At 40.4% G+C, this 18,090-nt stretch overlaps 1 protein-coding gene across 2 annotated transcripts in view; it reads right to left on the reverse strand.

The window, feature by feature from the left end:
• The window catches only part of ITGA6 (integrin subunit alpha 6), a 76,478-nt gene continuing 58,388 nt past the window's right edge, over positions 1 to 18,090 (reverse strand). Inside the window, exons 14-26 of one of the 2 annotated variants that reach the window (XM_027128216.1) lie at positions 17,493 to 17,608; positions 17,188 to 17,377; positions 17,017 to 17,100; positions 16,841 to 16,920; positions 16,612 to 16,689; positions 16,422 to 16,524; positions 14,855 to 15,028; positions 14,575 to 14,673; positions 14,364 to 14,474; positions 14,168 to 14,266; positions 7,647 to 7,772; positions 4,366 to 4,495; positions 1 to 2,184 (exon numbers count right to left, since the gene is read on the reverse strand). In XM_027128216.1, coding sequence (XP_026984017.1) covers positions 4,388 to 4,495; positions 7,647 to 7,772; positions 14,168 to 14,266; positions 14,364 to 14,474; positions 14,575 to 14,673; positions 14,855 to 15,028; positions 16,422 to 16,524; positions 16,612 to 16,689; positions 16,841 to 16,920; positions 17,017 to 17,100; positions 17,188 to 17,377; positions 17,493 to 17,608 — 1,368 coding nt within the window. In that variant the 3' untranslated portion in view covers positions 1 to 2,184; positions 4,366 to 4,387. The remainder of the gene's footprint in view (positions 2,185 to 4,365; positions 4,496 to 7,646; positions 7,773 to 14,167; positions 14,267 to 14,363; positions 14,475 to 14,574; positions 14,674 to 14,854; positions 15,029 to 16,421; positions 16,525 to 16,611; positions 16,690 to 16,840; positions 16,921 to 17,016; positions 17,101 to 17,187; positions 17,378 to 17,492; positions 17,609 to 18,090) is intronic. The other variant, XM_027128208.1, reaches the window with a different exon arrangement.

Below are 18,090 nucleotides of genomic sequence, written 5' to 3' on the forward strand. Positions count from 1 at the left end.
AACACTTTCATAAAAAAATTTATTTCACACTTTTATACAAATATCCACAGGTATTTTTCTAATCATGAAATAATTTCACAATGCTAGTTAGTATAAAAATGTATCAAATGCAAACAGACCAGTGACTTGACTTGAGATGACATTTTTAACAACTATAAATTTAAACACCACTACATTCTTGCTGCTTTTGTTGTTGAACCACCCTTGTACCCCCCCCCCCACCTTTTAGGACATTCATTTTTATAACAAAGGTCTATAAACACTTTCAAAATATCAGCTTCTGAGCAACCTATACGCCAGTGCACTAGGTTGCAAGTTACCTAAGCAAGAAACTGAGATTTTAAACACTGTTATGACCGGTTTTAGAGAAATCTTTGTAAACAAAATATCACTTATATAACTATTTTTGTTTTGAAAATTCCAAAGTACAACTAGTATCTTAAGGGCATAACATTTCTGAAAAGAAAAAAAAAATTAAAACTACAAAGCAACAATGGCACACGTAGCTGTATTTTGTTCTTTTAAAAGATTCTGAGATGCTGCTTACACTATAGCCAAACAAATTAGCACCTGTTTGCTGTTGCGCCCCATATAACTTAACATTTTGAAGTACAGTGATTTTTTAAAATTTAGTTTTCGTATCTATTCAACCTCTATTGAATGTATTATATAATAATATCTTCCTCCTCCCTCCCCTTCATCTTTAAAATTAAACAATTTTAAGTTCTTTTTTAGAGTAGTCAAAGTCTTTTGGGGGATGCAGACAGGAGAGGAAACAAAGCAAAAAACAGAACATCAACTCACTGATTAAATGCTTCCAATAACATTTAAAAATGTCAAAGCCACAATGTTCTGACTTTTGGTATCAAGTATTCAGTAGTCTTACGCTGGATCGGTTTGGGTCTACCCTAGGTACTCACCGCTTCTTTCAAGTCCTGAATATACAGTATTTTCAGCAGTGACTAAACTGCACTAAAGTCCAACACACAATCCCATCATTTCCAAGAGTTCCTGAAAGTTATAGCATGAAATTCAGAAATATCACACAGAGCTCTAAACTAAAAAATATCTGCTGTCTTTAAGAATTAAACATCTTACAGTTAAATCCTATTTCTTAAATGTTTTGGGTCTGGAGGGAGGGGGTAAGGGCTGCCATGAAGGGAGATGTTTTAATAACTTAAACTTATCTGTAAAGTATAACAACTCTGATACATTTATAAAGAATTACTGTTTTCTTTAGGCAGTCAATAATTTAGGTCCAACCAACGACCTCTCGTGTTCTAATTCTGATTGCTTAATCCAACCTGAAGGGTAAACTGGAGAATCTTTGGCCTGTTAGTCAATAACAAAATGGTTTGTAAAAAAGAAAAATAAATACCATATACAAATAAGTATAACTAGCATTCAAATCTGTTATGCCTGTGTGTTTTAGTGAAAGGGGAATTAAACCTCTGTGTATTTGGTGTGAGCAGGTATTCACACATCTAGGAAATGGAAAAACATGGCAGGATGGCAGCATCACCTTCTATTGCACACTTAATTTATGGGAGCACTTTAAACTGAACCCAGCTACCCTGACGGCATAGTCTTGTAACACAGGACAGTTGACTTGCAGGTTCTCTGGTCCTGCGAGAAGCACGTTTGCAGAGGTGGTGCCGAGGTCAGGACAGTCACTCTGTTGGTGCAGTGGTTGTGGTGGCTTCTTCCAGCTATACCATCAAGAGGATGTGGCAGGTCCTTCCCCAGCACAGGTAAGTCAGTCACACCAAAAACAAAGGCAACCCGGAACATTAAATTAAGGCAGTTAAAGAAAAATCCATTCCAACAGCCTTCAAATTGGCCGTGCAAAACAGGAGCCTCAGGCTACATAACAGTGTCCACAGTTAAAACTGTAGGCTTGTACTGTGTGTAGTCTGTCTGAAATCTGTTTTCAGGTATTGAACAGGCTTTTCAATCCATCTGAATTTCTGGGTTGGGGAAAACAAAAAGCAGTTTGGGTACTGTGAAGCTTTTTTGGCCCCCCTAGGAGTAGCTTTCATTTTCATTCCACCTTGTGATCCACTGTTTTTTTTCAAGGTTATCATTATACTTTTCATCTTGGATCTCTCGCTCCTCTTTCCGGATCCTTACAGCATGGTATCGGGGAACACTATCGTCGTACCTAGAGCGTTTAAAGAATCCACACTGGAGGCAGGGGAGAAAGACACAGAAACAAATTAAATAATTCCAACAAGAGCAAGTCCACTAGATGGCAATGTCTAAGCTTTCTGTTCACCTATGCCTAACTTTGGACTTGGACAAAGAATAAAACACATGGTTTTCTTTTAAGAAGGAACCAATAGGTCAAAAAGAAATGATAACAGCCGGTGGGGATAAACGGAAGAGAACAGCTGTAAAATTGGAAGAAAAGTCCCTTTTTCCATCTTGTCCTTCCATCTTACAACAATGTTAGTTGCCTCTAACAGTTGAAGAGCTTATGAAACAGTGCTTCCATTTTTTATAATCGCAATACTGTACGTAAAAGATCTAATTTTCAGATTATTAGAACATCATGTTAGTTTCAAGAACACATTTTTTTCCCAAGGCCGTACACCAAAGATTATTTCATGCCCTCTTCCACTAACAAAATGGAAATCAGGTCACAAATATTTTATAAATTACTACTTGAAGTGGGTCAATTTAAGAAATCTCTCCTCCAAGGCTCCAGTACTTATCTCTCAATAGCTAGAAGGTAATTTATATTGCCTGGATTTCCAAACAAAGCTTCCAAACTAAGCTGTTTCATTAATAAATCATGTAGTAACTGTGTCCTGCAATAAAAGCATTTATGTACTGCAAGGAATTTGAGGAAACTATCACTTGACTGAATTTCAGAGCATCCCCTAATTTCTTTTTTTTTGGCGAAAAGACAACCTTTACATTTAAATTATTAATGAATATATATTTTATTGATCTTTAAAAAATATTCAATCTGATCCAAAGTAGATTTTTATTGAGAACATATCTGGAAATTTAAAAATCAGATTGAATTTTTTAAGTGAATAAAATATATATGTATTTTTTAAAAAGATGTGTTTTTAATTTAAAAATGCAGATAAAAGGTGGATGAGGAAGATACTTAGAATGGTTGGTTAATGTGTTTACTATGTGACATCAACAGGAACAGAACATTTGTTTTGAATGATGTTAAGTTATAAGAATGGCATGGGACAAAATGAAATCATGTACGAAGTTATCACTGAGTCAATGGGAAAAATGGACCAAGAAGTTTTGTTCTAAGGCCTTTTCTATTTTCTGCAAAAAAGCCAAAACAACTATCTGTTGCAGTATGTGGCTCTTCCCCATTTAAACAAAGAAGAAATCAAGGGTGATACAGAAAACTGAAATGGAATTGGGATTCATCGTTGACAGTGCCATGGAAAGGGATTATAGGGGTAATTCTACCCTCTCATGCCCACAGAAATGGAAAAAGGAATCTCTGCCATTCCCATTTCCGTGGATTTACAAATAAGAAAAGCCAAATACAAACTTAAAATCAACTGAGACCCAAGGTTGAAAAAAATCTCTAGGAACAAGGAACAAGGTCAAACTCCATTACAACGTTCTGAAATAAACTGTCCAGAGCATTTTTATATTAGAATTTTGTATATTGAAGGCCATGTGGCAAAGAATCATCTTCTGAAGTTGACCATAATGTCCATCACGCCAATAGTTAGAGTTTGTTGCAATGGTCTTTGACCCATGGTAGATATGCAGGGAAAGGAAGTTGCATGCTTAGCTCGCATAAAACAATTTCTGAGCAACAATAAAAGCATTCCAAGCCTTCCCCCATCACTTCATAGCAAGGAGATCAAAAAGATGACAGTGAGAAAGGCTTCTCTTCAAGAGAAACGCAATGTTTCCAACATGCAATAGGTTAATGAGGCAGTCAACACAAGCTTCTATCTGTGGGAAATTCCAAAATGGACAAGAAATCTGGGATGATTTCTTATACATCTTTGAAATTCCAAGTGAGATGCTACATACTGGATTAACAACACATGGCAAACTGGGCTACTGTGGAGGTCTAAAGCCTCCTTTTTTGTGTACATAGGTTGCCGTTTTCTTCATTGCTGTGGGTAATGTTTAATAAGAAAAACAACACCACAAAATTACTCACCTGCAATGAAAGATGCTTTGTGCATTTTTTAAAAACTGTAAGCTTTCAAGTGAAATAAATGAAATAAATCCAAGCAAGGCAAGCCAGTGTGGACATTTGGAAACATCTGTTAATGGGACACACACAGCAAGCTGTTGCTTTTAAAGTTAGCCACCACAACCATAGCGGGTCCCACAGCTAGCAATTAAAAAACATTGATCAATTACCAATTACAGAAGTAGATCAATACTACGCATCAGAAGTAAGCCTCTCTTTATCAGACGGCTGAGCATGGATCTCAGCCTTGTGATATGTGGCATCATAATGAGCTTTCTTATTTCTCTTGAAGAAACCACACTATAAGGAAGCAAGGTATTTAGTCAGTGTTAACAGTTTTGTGTATAAAAGCTAAACAAAAGAAAATCTCAGATTTTAACCTGTTTTCTACTTACAGCTTGTTTACAGAGAGACCACTATGCATCAACCAAAAGGGATCAGCCCCTGCGCTATACTGCATGGTGACAGCAATTAACCCAACTCTATTACCATGGGTCTCTGGTCAAACATTTACATGGATGACATTAGCTGATTGATTTTTCTATTTGTAACCAATCCTAAGGACCAAAATCATCCTAAAATGGAAAATATATACACATCTGATTACAGCTTTGGGTGGTTTCTTCTTGCAGGGAATACGGAGTCTAAAAATAGGCAAAAGATTGACATCTACAGTTTACTGATTCAAAGTGTAAAGAATAAATTCTCTAAGGCTTAGCACAAATCCAAATAAAATAGATTCTGTGAATATTTTTCTGCCCTTCGCAGTGAATTTTATGGAATAAATGCCATTTGCTTGGGGGCCTTGGTGGAGGTAAATCACAAAATAAATTCAAATACACTGTCATGAAACAACGACAGCTGTCATTTTCCCAAATTCTGAACCACCATGTAACACTTAAGTGGTAGGAACCTGTGCTCCTCAGGTTAGGTCACTCTAAATGAGTATAAAGGTATAATTCCACTTTCTACTACAATTTCCTCATTCAACCGTGGAGAACTTTTTCTACTTACTTTTATCTCGTTCATAAGGCCATGGAACTGCCCTTTGATATATAACTTGATTGAACAATTTCTGACCTCCTGGAAAATTCTGCAGCCTAGCCTGGCAACTCACGAAGTACAAATCTTGATCTGCTTTGTACAATGTGGTAGCTACTAACCACGTGAGGCTATTCAGATTTAAATTAAATTTAAAAGTCAGTACCTCCGTTGCACTAGCCATATTCCACGTGCTCAACAGCCACATGTGACCAGTGATTACCATAATGGACAGTGCAGCTTCAGAACATCTCCATTATTACAGAAAGTTTTACTGTGCAGCGTTGATCCAGGCTGTTGATCTAGGCTATTCATCTGGATATTCATTTCTGACATTTATTATACAGTGAGCACACCCAGCCAACTTTCAGTAACACGTGCTAGTAAATATCGTGGGAAAAGGAATGAACCACAAACCAAGAGTCCTTGTTATGCCTCTAACTTGGCAACCTTCTTAACATCCATGGACGTGAGCATCTTTGCTTACAAAATGAAGGTGACTGGACCAGGCTGGAGGACTTTTCTCTTATACCCTCAAACAAAACCCTATGCAGAATCCCTATGTTCAAAGCAGATAAAGTCACAACGGCTCTGGCTGAAGTGGGGATACTGCCCCTAGCCCCACCTGCGTAGCTTCATCTTGGCACCCACGTGGATGTGCAAAACTCAATTTAAAGGCCAGTGAACCAGAGTCCTCTCTGGTCCTCAAAGTCTATTATTTTAGCAAATAAAAGCAAACAGTTCAGTTTCAGAAAGAAAAGCATAAAGTAATAAAAATGATTTTCATGGGGGGGTTGTTGTAGAAGTTGTCTAATTACTTTAGAGTTCACTTGTGAGTCCGGATACTTTAGAACATAAAAAAAAAGGAGAGAGAGATCATCTAGTCCAACCCACTTACTAAGCAGCTAAGGCTAAACCAGTGCCCCAGGGAGGTGAAATGATTTGTCCAAGATTATATAGCTCGGGTTTCTTAACTCTCAACTTACCCTCATTAGAGACTGCCAATAAGATCTGCTTTGAAAAAGATTGTTCTTGTGACCTCTTCTGGAGAGCAGAAGGCCATCCTCAAATATCAAACCTTGCATTCAGTTTTTGATATCAAAATAATTTCCAAAGCATCTCCTATATTGGCTGGCTGTGCTCATCAGACAAACCTACTACCTGAAGTAAACATCAGAGGTAGGACTGGCTAACATCCCATGGGAGGATGGGTCTTGGCATGAGCAGATACCAAGCTTCAATCACACAACTGGAGGACACAGGAAAATTATCTCAGAAAATTATCTTGGCAAGAGGAAGTTACTTGAAAAAATAAAGTGAAAAAGAGATGCCCAATATTTGAAAGTGAGAATATCCTGAGCCCTGTCCATTATACTCTTGGATCCAAGGAAAAGATAAGGATAGTCTGATCCTAGATATTGTCGGTGGAGTTTCATAATCTGTTAACCTCTCGACCAGACGTGTTTGGAAACCCAGAATTTTTGGCATTTTAGAAAAGTAACACACTGCATACATAATGTCACAGTAATCAAAACATTAGTATTTCTGCAGTGAGACTAATGAGTAAAGGATAAAGACCATAAAGAGCCTCTTTTCACATCATGTCAAGTTGTGCTGCTGAATAAGTCATTACAAACTGAGTTTTTTTTTTTTTTTTTTTTACAAGTTGTGATTGTTGACAAAGGTTGATAAAGGTCTGTGAACCTCCATTACTCACTGAGAATAATCCAAAATCTATAGGTCATAATCTCTGGCAACAAAAGTATGCAACATCTCATACATTTTTTGTAATGTAGATTATTTACTGGTAGAAAGCAGGCGGAAGATACTACATTATATTTGCAGGACCAAATTCTAATGAAGAACATTATATTAAACATGGATCTTCCTTATGTTTGATATAGGCTATGAAAACTACTCTGGGATTCATTAATTTCATGCTTTCCTATTCCTAATCTAGCTGCAACTGTAACAAGCCCCAACTGCTGCCATGAACATTTCTTTAGGAAAGTTGAAATTAACCGGGATACAGATTCTGATTAATGTGATACCCAACAATTTGGCTTAGATTCAGAATTTGATCTTAGATGAAGAAAAGGTCATAGTGGTAAGATTTTTTAAATTGTTATTTGCCAAACGTGCTAAATTATATGTGAAAAACACCAAAATTTACACACTTAAGAAGCTCCTTATAATGTACAAATACTATATACCTTTAAATACAAAATGTTAGATAGATATTCAGATGTTCATTGTATAATTCTCAAGTTTGCTGTATGTTGGAAAATTTCATAGTAAAATGTTGGGAAAAGGCAGCAATGAAAAAAATACACTATCAGTGTTAATTTACTTTTTAAAAAACCTGAAATAAAGTTTGTATCACAAAACTCAAGTGCCAGATATGACTTACCTTCCATAGTAAAAATACTAATAGAGCAAGCATCAAAATCCCAGCAAGAATAGCCACTAGGATGATCCACCAAGGTACTCCTGAATATTGAGCTCCAGTCTTTGAGGGAAACACAGTCACACGAACCTATGGGGCATAAAAGAAAGCAATATCATTATAAACTGAGGCGAAAATTAAACCATGAGTTTATATTACTAATTCTGCTTCCAGACACATTTTGGTCAATGTAGCCTATGGACAGATGAGATGTCTTTTTGACGTGAGATCCTTTCCTTTAGTAACGGAATACTGCTTTAAGAGACGTTTCTTGGAGATCTTTTCCCAGAACCTGGAAAATGCTGGATTGTGGGGTTTTTTTAAAATAAATTTATTTATTTTTATTTATGTGTTGGGTCTTTGTTGCTGCGTGTGGACTTTCTCTAGTTGCATCGAGCGGGGGCTCCTCTTCATTTCGGTGCACGGGCTTCTCCTTGTGGTGGCTTCTCTTGTTGTGGAGCACAGGCTCTAGGCATGTGGACTTCAGTAGTTGTGGCTCACGGGCTCGGTAGTTGTGGCTCGTGGCTCTAGAGCGCAGGCTCAGTAGTTGTGGTGCACGGGCTTAGCTGCTCCGTGGCATGTGGGATCTTCCCGGACCAGGGCTCGAACCCGTGTTTTCTGCATTTGCAGATGGATTCTTAACCACTGCGCCACCAGGGAAGTCCTGGATTGTGTTTTGACAAAGTAATTATTTCTTTGCTAACTTATGGTTTTAAATTTTTTGTAATCAACAAAAGTAGAGAAAATTGTATAATGAACCATCATTTATTCATCACCAAGTTTCAACAATTATCAATAGGGACACAACCCCAATCTTGTTACATCTATATAACCTGGTATCTTTTTGAGAATGGTCACCTCTCTTAATTAAGCATCCAACAATGGCAACAAAAGGGTCTGTTTATGCACAATAAGCCTACATTCCTCCCTCAGATTTTAAAGACGTTATGAAATACAAAAATAGGGATGGAGCTATTAGATGGTATTAGAGGCATTAGATGGATACCATTCTAATTCTTCCTTAGGGTTGAAACCGAGCAGGACCCTACAGGGCGCCCCCAGCTGACAGCTACTTGGAACCACAGGACTGAGACAGTCATCTCTGAACATAGAAGATTACCTCCTCTCCAGCACGTAGCCCCTCTTTTCCCTACATAATCTCTGAGCAAAACCTGGGGAGTCGGTTCTTTGGGATATGAGTCCACCTTCTCCCCAGGATTGCCAGCTTCCTCGACAAAGCTATCTTTTCTTTTACCTAACACTTCTCTCTCACAACTGGATTCTTGAGCGACAAGAAGCCAAACCTGAGTTCAGTAACAGGATAGCAAACTAAAGATCCTCAAAGAATAAAATTTCCTGAAATGGCTTGGTGTCATCTTCTACAAAATGTGTTTAGACAAACTAGACTCTGGCTTCATTCAGAGGCAGCTTAGAGCTTTAAGTGGCAGCTGATGAGAAGCTTAAGTTCTAAACACTTGATAGCTGGCAAATACCAATTAAATAGAAATAGTGTTTATTTAGAAATCTAAAAAGTTGCTTATGGCAATTTGCTACAACTTGGTTACACGGGTTTAGAAATTCAAGTGGAGTTTTGTAACGCCAGGAGACTTTTTTTCCCCAGGAGATGATCTTTCAAAGCACATAAAAGACCCGGTGAAAGCTACAAATATGATTTTGTAAACTATACTGATTAGAGATCTACCAGTTTGAAGTTTCTGATATTTTTGAATTTAGAGAATATAAAGTGAAGGGTAAAGAAAACTTAGAGGGAAAAATTTAATTTCTGAGAAATGTTTCTATTCACGTATTCTAAATTAATATTGAATTCTGGATGCTGCCTAAAAATGCTTCTATGTCTACACTGTGATTCAATACTACTATACTAGAACTCTTTCTTTAAAAATCTCTTAAAGTACTTCCCTTCCTACTTATCCTAGAAAACAGCTTCTCAACCTCCTTTGGCTTATGGAATATACTTAAAAGTAAGAAATGCTTTCCTTTAAACATTTAATAGGAAAGAATTCACTTTTAGAGTTTTTAGCATAAACACCTTTCTCAGCTACTATGTTTCCTGTTATGCTCTCAAAGAGGTTTCACTCAAGCTCCCAGCCCCAGGGAGGGCCTCATGGCTCACTTCTGTTGCCTCCCATCCCCCAACAGGTGCCCTAGCTTTAAGCTAAAACAACCCTTTCTTGAGATTACTGGTTCAAGCAGAGGGGCACCCACGAAGTGGGGAAGAAAGAATGGTGAGAGACTGGTGAAGAAATAATATAGTTGATGTGACTGCTAAGACAGACTATTCTAAAATAAAAAGATTATTTCAATTAGCCTATGCTTTATCTCATTTAACTTTGCTTCCCTAGTATGTAGCACAGGGAAGCCACACAGTGTGTCCCTGGGGCAAGGTGATGACTTGGAAGGGCCATCCTCATGTTTAAGAATAAGCTCTGATGAAACCTTGAAGTGGAGAGTGGAAACTGGTCCATGGCAAGGGCAAGCAGCCTTATAAGTCACACCGCATACCAGAGCCTTTTAAATGGCTGATCATAGGGGGAAACCATGCCCATAAAAGGCTGCAATCCAACAGCATAAGGGCTGAACAAGGTAGTTTATTTTGCGGGTTGGGGCTGGGGTGGTGTGTGGTTTTAAAAACTAAAACAACTCACTGTGCATCAAAGACTGAGGACTGATGCTAGGGGCTGGGCCACACATTTAAAGGCCAGATGTGCTCTGCAAACCCAGTGTGTGCAAGGCCACAGTGCGGTCCAGGAAGGCGAGAGAGGCCAGTCAGCAAGATTTTATTGTTTGTTTCCTTAAATTGTCAACTCTGTGTGTGTGTGTGTGTGTGTGTGTATGACAGTCATTCTCCAGCTGGGACTGAGAATGGGGGTTGTGTGGAGCTGGCCTTAGAATCGGGTGAGGGGAGACCAACTATGAGCTGCGACTCCCAGAGCTCGGGAAGCCTTGTCTCATCTTGTCACAGCAACTGTTACTGATGGACAATGACAGGTTCAGGCCAGTAGAAATTACTCCAACTCCAAAATCAAAAAAAATTTTTTTGGTTTCATTAAAATCTTGGCATTTCCATAGGGATGACCTGTGCATGTGAACCTCATCCATCATGTGTCCGTAAGGGGAAAAAGGGCTTAACTCTGCTGATGCATTAAATTCCATCACCAGTGAGCAGTGCTGAGACCACATTAGCTTGCCCCCAGCCAAACCGTTTCCCTACATCACTCTGTCATGTAATATCCTATGCTCTTACTGAACATCAGTATAAGAAACCCCCCAATGAAGGGATTTTCCTATCTTTTACAAAACTCTCTATTAAAGACACCATCCCCTTAGTGAGTGTTCTTCATATCAGAAATCCATCTTATAAAAGGATCCATATCTCAAGTCCTTCTCTGAATTTAGAACCAAAAAAAGAAAAGCTCCTCCCCCCGAAAAATGATGTGCCTACTTTCACCTATCACATTCTTTCTCATCTTTGGCAACCAGGAAGCTTAGACACTCTCTTCCTACTTCCTTAGGAATGAAATGGGGGTATATAAGTACAACCCATAAGTAATCTCCTTCTTCCTTGGCTGACTTCAACAGTTCTCTCCCAGTTCGCGATCTCCTAGACCGTGAAATTCTTCACAATTGACACTATCTTGTTCAACTTTGCTTCTCTAGCATTTTTGCAGGGAAGGCACGCAGTGTGTCCATGGCTAACTGGATTGTTAATTGGATCAATTTAATTGATACTAAAGTTTTAGTAACCATCTTAGCTGTTTCAGTTAGGTGACCAGCTCTCTCTGACTTTGTTGTAACAATATCTTGAAAGTGTTTTATTAAGAAATGAACACAAAACTCTTGAAATTAGTTGGGTTATAAGGAAACAAAGGCTTTTTTTTCATCTTTTTAAAACCAGGATTAGAGTAAAAGCAATGGGAAGATGTTTCAATATTAACACCAAAAGACAAGACTAAATTACTCAACCTCCTTTGCTTCTATCTCCAAAGAAAAATGATCTAGACACTGGAAAAGAGAGAGGAACCAAGATATAAATGAAATTGAAACCCTCAGTAAGTGAGGGAATAAACAATGAAGGCATCCTGACACTTGAATTAAGTTTGAATCTTTAGGCCTCCCAAAACTGCACCTTAAAATCTAAAGAAACGTGTAGATATGATATCTGAGCTACTATTTTATCTCAGAAATCAGTTAATAGAAGAGGTAACAGAAGACTAGAGATTACAAAAAAAGTCTCGGTTTTCAAAAGAAATGGGTTCTAGACATGAGACTAATAACCCGTTTTCAAATCTACCAATTATTAAACAAATCAAGTAGGATTACAGCAAAGATTCCAATTCCCGTTGGTAGGCATGGGCTCTCAAAGCCCGAAGAACATGAAATACCCAAGAGAACCTCATCTGCATTTGTGGCCCAGCCATGAGACTGGGTACGAGGGGATTTAGTTCCATTATCTTCGAGAAAACAAGAGCACCTGATGAGGGGCTCTGAGCCCGAGGTCTGGTCTTAACTCCACATGCTGGTCCTGTGACCCTGAGGAAGAGACAACCTTCCTTTTTGGACTCAAGTTTTCTCATCTAAACTTGAGATTTGGGGACTTAATGGGGAACAAGTGTCACAGAGCCAAAGAACAGGAGCCCTGAGGTCAGACAGGTACAGATTTCAATCCAGGACCCCAAATGGCATCCCGTCTCTGTGCCTGCTTCCTTTTTTGTAAAGTGGGTACAATGTCTACCTTGGCATTCTTCTGCAGTCTGAATGACAGCATATCGGTAAAGCAGCTAGTAGATGGCAGACACTTAATTAACATTTTATTAATGTTAGTCCCTTCCCCCTAAAGTGTTCTTTCTCTTGGCAGCTCTAAAAACTCAGTGGTTCTCAGGGTTGCTGATTAAAAGTCACAGGAAGTTACAGCAACTGCCTTCAGTCAGAGAGGGAGTTAAAGGATTCTCAGGGAGGGTGTAGTTTAGTTGACAGTCCTTATGATGCCTTATTAATAAGAGGTAGAAAGGTGGGCTGGAGTAACCTGCAAAGTTAATGTAAGGCCAGGGTGAGGGTACGTCCTGGTGAGCCTGGGACAGTCCTGGCTTGCACCAGGTGGCCCCAGCATCCTGCCCAGATAAACATGTCCTGGTTTGGATGATAAATTTTAACAGCTAAGGGCCACTATATCCCAGAAACCAAGGTGATCAGGAAGACTCACTGGATTTTCAGCTGGTGAGAGGACTGAAGCCAGGACACTGTCATAAATACATCAGCAGATCAGCTTCAGGACAGTAATTCACAATCCTTCCTTCTCCATTCATTCTCTTTTGCAAAACATTCCCAACTGTAACCTGCAGGCATTTACTTTGCGAGCCTGATACAAGCCCCTGTGGGTGCCAGACCCCGACAAGGAACCTCTGACTAGTGGTTCACAAGCTCCTACTCTTGTTCAATAGTTTTCTTACTTACCTGGAGGAAGACACAGTAGGCATGCCTCTTGGTTTTAAGAAAGATAAAGCTTGCAGGGATAGAAAGTTAACAAAGAGCAAATGACCGAGACTCAAAATTATGCTGTAAACCCAAACCACGGACCAAAAGTAAATCACATAAAATGCAAGGATACACTTAAAGGCATGCATTTAGATTTTTAAAATTTGCTCAAGGGTGGGATATGAGAAATACAGCTTGACAGCACATTCTGATGAAAACACCTGGAAGTTTCAGCAGAATGCAAACGTAAAAACGGTAGGTGCTAGAAATGCAAACCATCCTCAGCAACCAAATTTCAGGCTGAACTAACAGACGCTTGGGTCTGAGACACCGGGAGGCAGGTTCGGGTAAGCTGAAGGAGGCAGACCACACATCCGCTCAGCCCTGCCTGGGGCCGGCCCAGGAAGGGCAGAGACCCGGAACCAGTTCAGCTGCGCCAGGGCAGGACGGAAAACTGAAGAGCTGGGTGCTTAGCTCTGAAGAGACCTGTCCGAGGAGGCATGACAGTTTCCTTCAATTATTTCAAAGGATAAGCACAGACCGATTTTACAAGATTCAACTCTGGATTCCTATATAGAGATCGTTTCTAGTAACTGCTGCTGGCCACACATGCCACGAGCTACCCCATAATGCAGTGAGGCTACCGTCACTGGGGACACGCCGACAACGGTGACAGGCATCAGGGGCGGTACAAGACGTGGGGTCTTTATGGACTTGGGAGGTGCACCCATTCTCTCCTCGAGCCAGGAGCTCTCAAATCTACCCCATGCACCACAGATCGAGATGACCCGGGAATCACTTCTTTCTGCCATGATTCTGTTGAAACACTGCTTGGGGTGGGCCGCACCTTAAGATACCATCTGCTTTCTCCTTAAAGGGGGTGACAGTGCCGTGAGGGATATGAGTTGCAGAGCAGCACATCCTCAGGCCACGGGCATGGGGTGGAGGAGAGAGATCTGCTCTGAGCTGAGTGAAGCCCGGGGACCCCTCACCTGAGTGCCCGCATTGGGCAGCTTAATATTCTCGGTGGCAGCAGTTACATCAATGGAAGCCCGCACGAGGATGTCCAGGTAGTTCATCTTGGAGTACTCCTGTCGGAGACAAAGTTAGTGAAAGCATTAGTGAAGAGGGAAATGTCCTGGGAGGTGGCAGACAACTTGAGGGGCACAGCCCGGCGGCGGAGCCCACCTCCAGAAACGTGCTGTTCCAGAGCCTCGAGCGCAGAACCACGGAGGCCTTGCTGTCCAGCCCTCGGATCGGACACTTGATATTCACACAGTTCACGTTCACGCTGCAGTTCTGGGGAGAAAAGGAAGAGCAGGGGTTACGGCGCAGGGGTCTGGGGAGGGCCTTCCTGCCACCTCCTGTCAAACATTCACAGCTCTTGACAAATACTTACGAGGGTCTGGTATTTTCTTTCGGCAAATAAAGCAAGTTTTCTACCATCGTCTGTCTGTCTTTCAGCAATTTCTCGTTTCTTTCTTGAGTTGTGAGCCTCCTGAAAAGAATTACATCCAAGAATAGTTCCACCTAAGGTAATTTTCTGGTACTACTGTACAGACCTCTTGAGCTCTCCCTCCCCAAACAGTGCCAAATTCCCATGATTGACAATTCATCTTCACCCTTCTCCCATCACCAAAGGCGCAGACATAATTTAAGTGTAAAGTCCACCAGCCTACCTTTAGTTTCAGGAAGTTTATTTCATTTTGTGGCTGACAAGCTATCTTTTCCAATCCTTTGGATTCTACTTTCACCAAATAAAGCAACCATTTGCCATTGCTAATTTCTTTTGGCCACTGGATATTCAAGGTTGCTGTGCCGAGGTTTTTAAGAGGCTTGCCCAAGTTAATCACCTGTTAGAAAATAATACGTTATTATCTCAGTGTAATTCCCTCAACATAAAATTAAGTAAGCAGTTCCTACTGCCAAGAGAAAAAAAGCCAAAGTATCCGGCATAATACTACAATAAAAGCACAGTTTCCAAAAATGGAGTATGGCTAGGGCATTCAAAATAGAGACTTGTGCTTAAAGATTCCTGTCAATAAAAACAGAAAGAAAAGAGAGATCAAAGAGAAATCATCGTTCATTCAATCCAGGAACAACTTTTGTTGTAACAGAATCTGCAGTGTAGATACGCCAGGCTCTCAACAGACCCAGGAAAAAGTCACATGTGTGTTTGTGTATCGCTCTGTAACCACACTGCCTGGCAGATGACCAAGCCTGTGTGGTGGCAGTGCACCCACAACCTGCTTCTGGGAAGCCCCACCTGCTGCAAAAATGAAGCTGCCCCCGTCCTTACTATGCGGGGGAGGCTTGGGATAACAACTGACAGACCCGGAGTAGGACCCTTCTGGCAGCCAGGAACCCACAAGTGCAAGCTGGGGGCAGGCAGGGAGCAATTCCCTGCAGCAGAAATCGAAAGAGTTTCTGTGGAGGACGGCTCCGGAACCCACAGACCTCTCCTCCAGCCACATCTGCCTAGGTGCCACGACCACCACCCACTACCTGTCCCATCCATGTCTGCAGAGCTAAGAGATGCTTGCAGAGGAGAACTCTGCCTCTTCACCTTGTTGCAGTCCCCGGTGGGCCCATTCTTGCTACTTCAGACTTTCACACCTCAACAACGGTCACTGTGTTTTCAGGAGCATGACTGGAGACACACAGACCTCAACCTGCCTACAACTTAGGAGCCACCTCTGTACCATGAGAATATGTTCATTCAGCGGGACCAAGAGCCACTGGGATTGCCTACTTTGAAATGGGTCAGAGCAACCACTCGTCTTCCTTACTGGCATATGCCAAACCCACATTCACCATCACAAAACTGGGCTCGGGAAAGGTCATGAACATTAACCACAAGCAATAAGACAGAGGACCTTATAATAGAGAAAGAAAGAAATCATAACACATTCTAAAGCCAGATAGAAATTACTTTGAGATTTTTGTTTTACAGACAGACTCTGGAGGGGGAAAAATCGATTCTTCCTTTCTCTCTACACCAAACTCCAACTTTCTAGGACCAAACCGAACTGGATTCTGAACAGAATCTTATGTTGAATGACAGTTGTGGTTCTCCATTCTGGAAAATATGACTTTTACACTAAGCCAGTATGGTGTTGAAAAGCTGGCAAACTCACTTTATCATGTGTATTTATTATTATTTATTAAAATTACATATTCAAGACCATATACAGCACATGTTAGCTTTCAGTACACAGAACAGAAGGGCCAACTGCGGCCACTTACCCTGAACTCATACTCAATTAAACTTCCCACTTCCTCTTCAGATTTCATAGCTTGCTCACCAATGACTGTACCTCCAAAATACACCTGGGAAGGTTTAGCAACTCTGTTAAATTAAAAAACACCAGTTTTAGTGAGGATTGTAAACGGTCCTTTCAAACACTGATTTGTTGTGCTAAACACAAACACTTACCCGGAGACCGATAAAAGCAGTTCAATAACCACTCTTGCTGTAGCTGTAATTGAAGCCAAATTATCCTGATTGCTTGTTCTGAAAATGAAAAGGAAACAATAGGGTTTTATTTTAACAGTCAGTTTTCTCATTAAATTACACTTCTTTTATGCTTTAGATAAAGGCCAATTCATTGACTGGCTGTGTTTTCATGAAACAATTCTGAATGGAAGGTTGAAAGAACTCTTACGTTTCCAACTTCAGATTAATATCCAGATCTGTGGTGTCAAAGGTGATCTCGGTTGTACTTAAAATTAAATAAAAAGTAACCTAAAAAACAGAAATAGCTGTTAACACAGACTGAGCATATCGACACTGTAGTGTTATTTGAAACATTAAAATACAGTATGTAAAGGCATCACCCACACTGGAATTTCTTTTAAAAGGATTCCCAAGCTCGCAGTCTGCTTGTGAGCCGTTCTGGTTTGCAACACAACTCAACTGTTTCTCCTGTAACAGAAGAACATACCAGATCACAACACATTCACCTGCCACACAATGTTTTTTCCGGCCAACATGGTCTCCAGAAATACTTACAGGGAAAGCCCTCAGTTCTCTATATGCAGAATAAGTCAAAGTGTCCGGAAAAGTGGCGACGAGTTTAGCTTCATGAGCGTCATCACCATCTTTGGTGGGATTCTTCGGGTTGGAAGGGCTGTTTGTCACTGTTATTTCTAAAGCAATGTCCTTCTGATCTTTTAGAACTAGTTCTGGTACACCTTTTTGACTATTGAAAAACAAAAGGAAAATGACAAAGCTCTCAATACATTTTCAATAACCCTTCACAAAAAGTCACTGCAAAGCCAGAGTCATTTTTGCTAGTGCTATGGAGCAGTTCTTACATTGGTAAATAAGAAAATTTGTCTTGATTTCCTTCTCGGGTACAAAATTTATATTCTAGCTTAAGGTTGCTGTTACATACGTTGTCGTCTCCACATCCCTCTTTTAAGAAGTGCACCTGTAGGAAAACAAAATCGTTGTAATTTACATCACTTAGGACTCTAAATAGGTGACTGTTTCCATACAGTTCATTTCCCTGTGTGACAATTACGACAGCAGAATCCAAGCTACAAACATGCTTTGCATCAAACGCCCACTCTGTCCTTTAATGAAACTGTGTTTTCAAAACACTCTGGCCAGGGCACTGAGGTGCTGTAGGAGAGTAAAGAGTAAACCTGGCTCTGCTGCTCACTCAGTTGTATGGCTTTGGGCGAGTCACTTAACCTTTCAGAGTCTAAGTTTCATCACAGGTGACATGGGATACCACCTCCCTACTATACAGGGTTACTGTAAGAATTACCGATAATAATGACAGTGCTACCTAACACATGATTACATATTTTAACTCATGTAATCCTCACAAGGGACCTATGAGGCATATACTATTCAGAGCCCCATTGCACAGATGGGGAAACAGAGTTCGAGGTCAGGAAAGCAAAG

Source organism: Aethalodelphis obliquidens, unplaced genomic scaffold (genome assembly GCF_003676395.1).
Source record: "Aethalodelphis obliquidens isolate GAN/ISIS:26980383/991018 unplaced genomic scaffold, ASM367639v1 scaffold2, whole genome shotgun sequence".
Classification (NCBI taxonomy): Eukaryota; Metazoa; Chordata; class Mammalia; order Artiodactyla; family Delphinidae; genus Aethalodelphis; species Aethalodelphis obliquidens.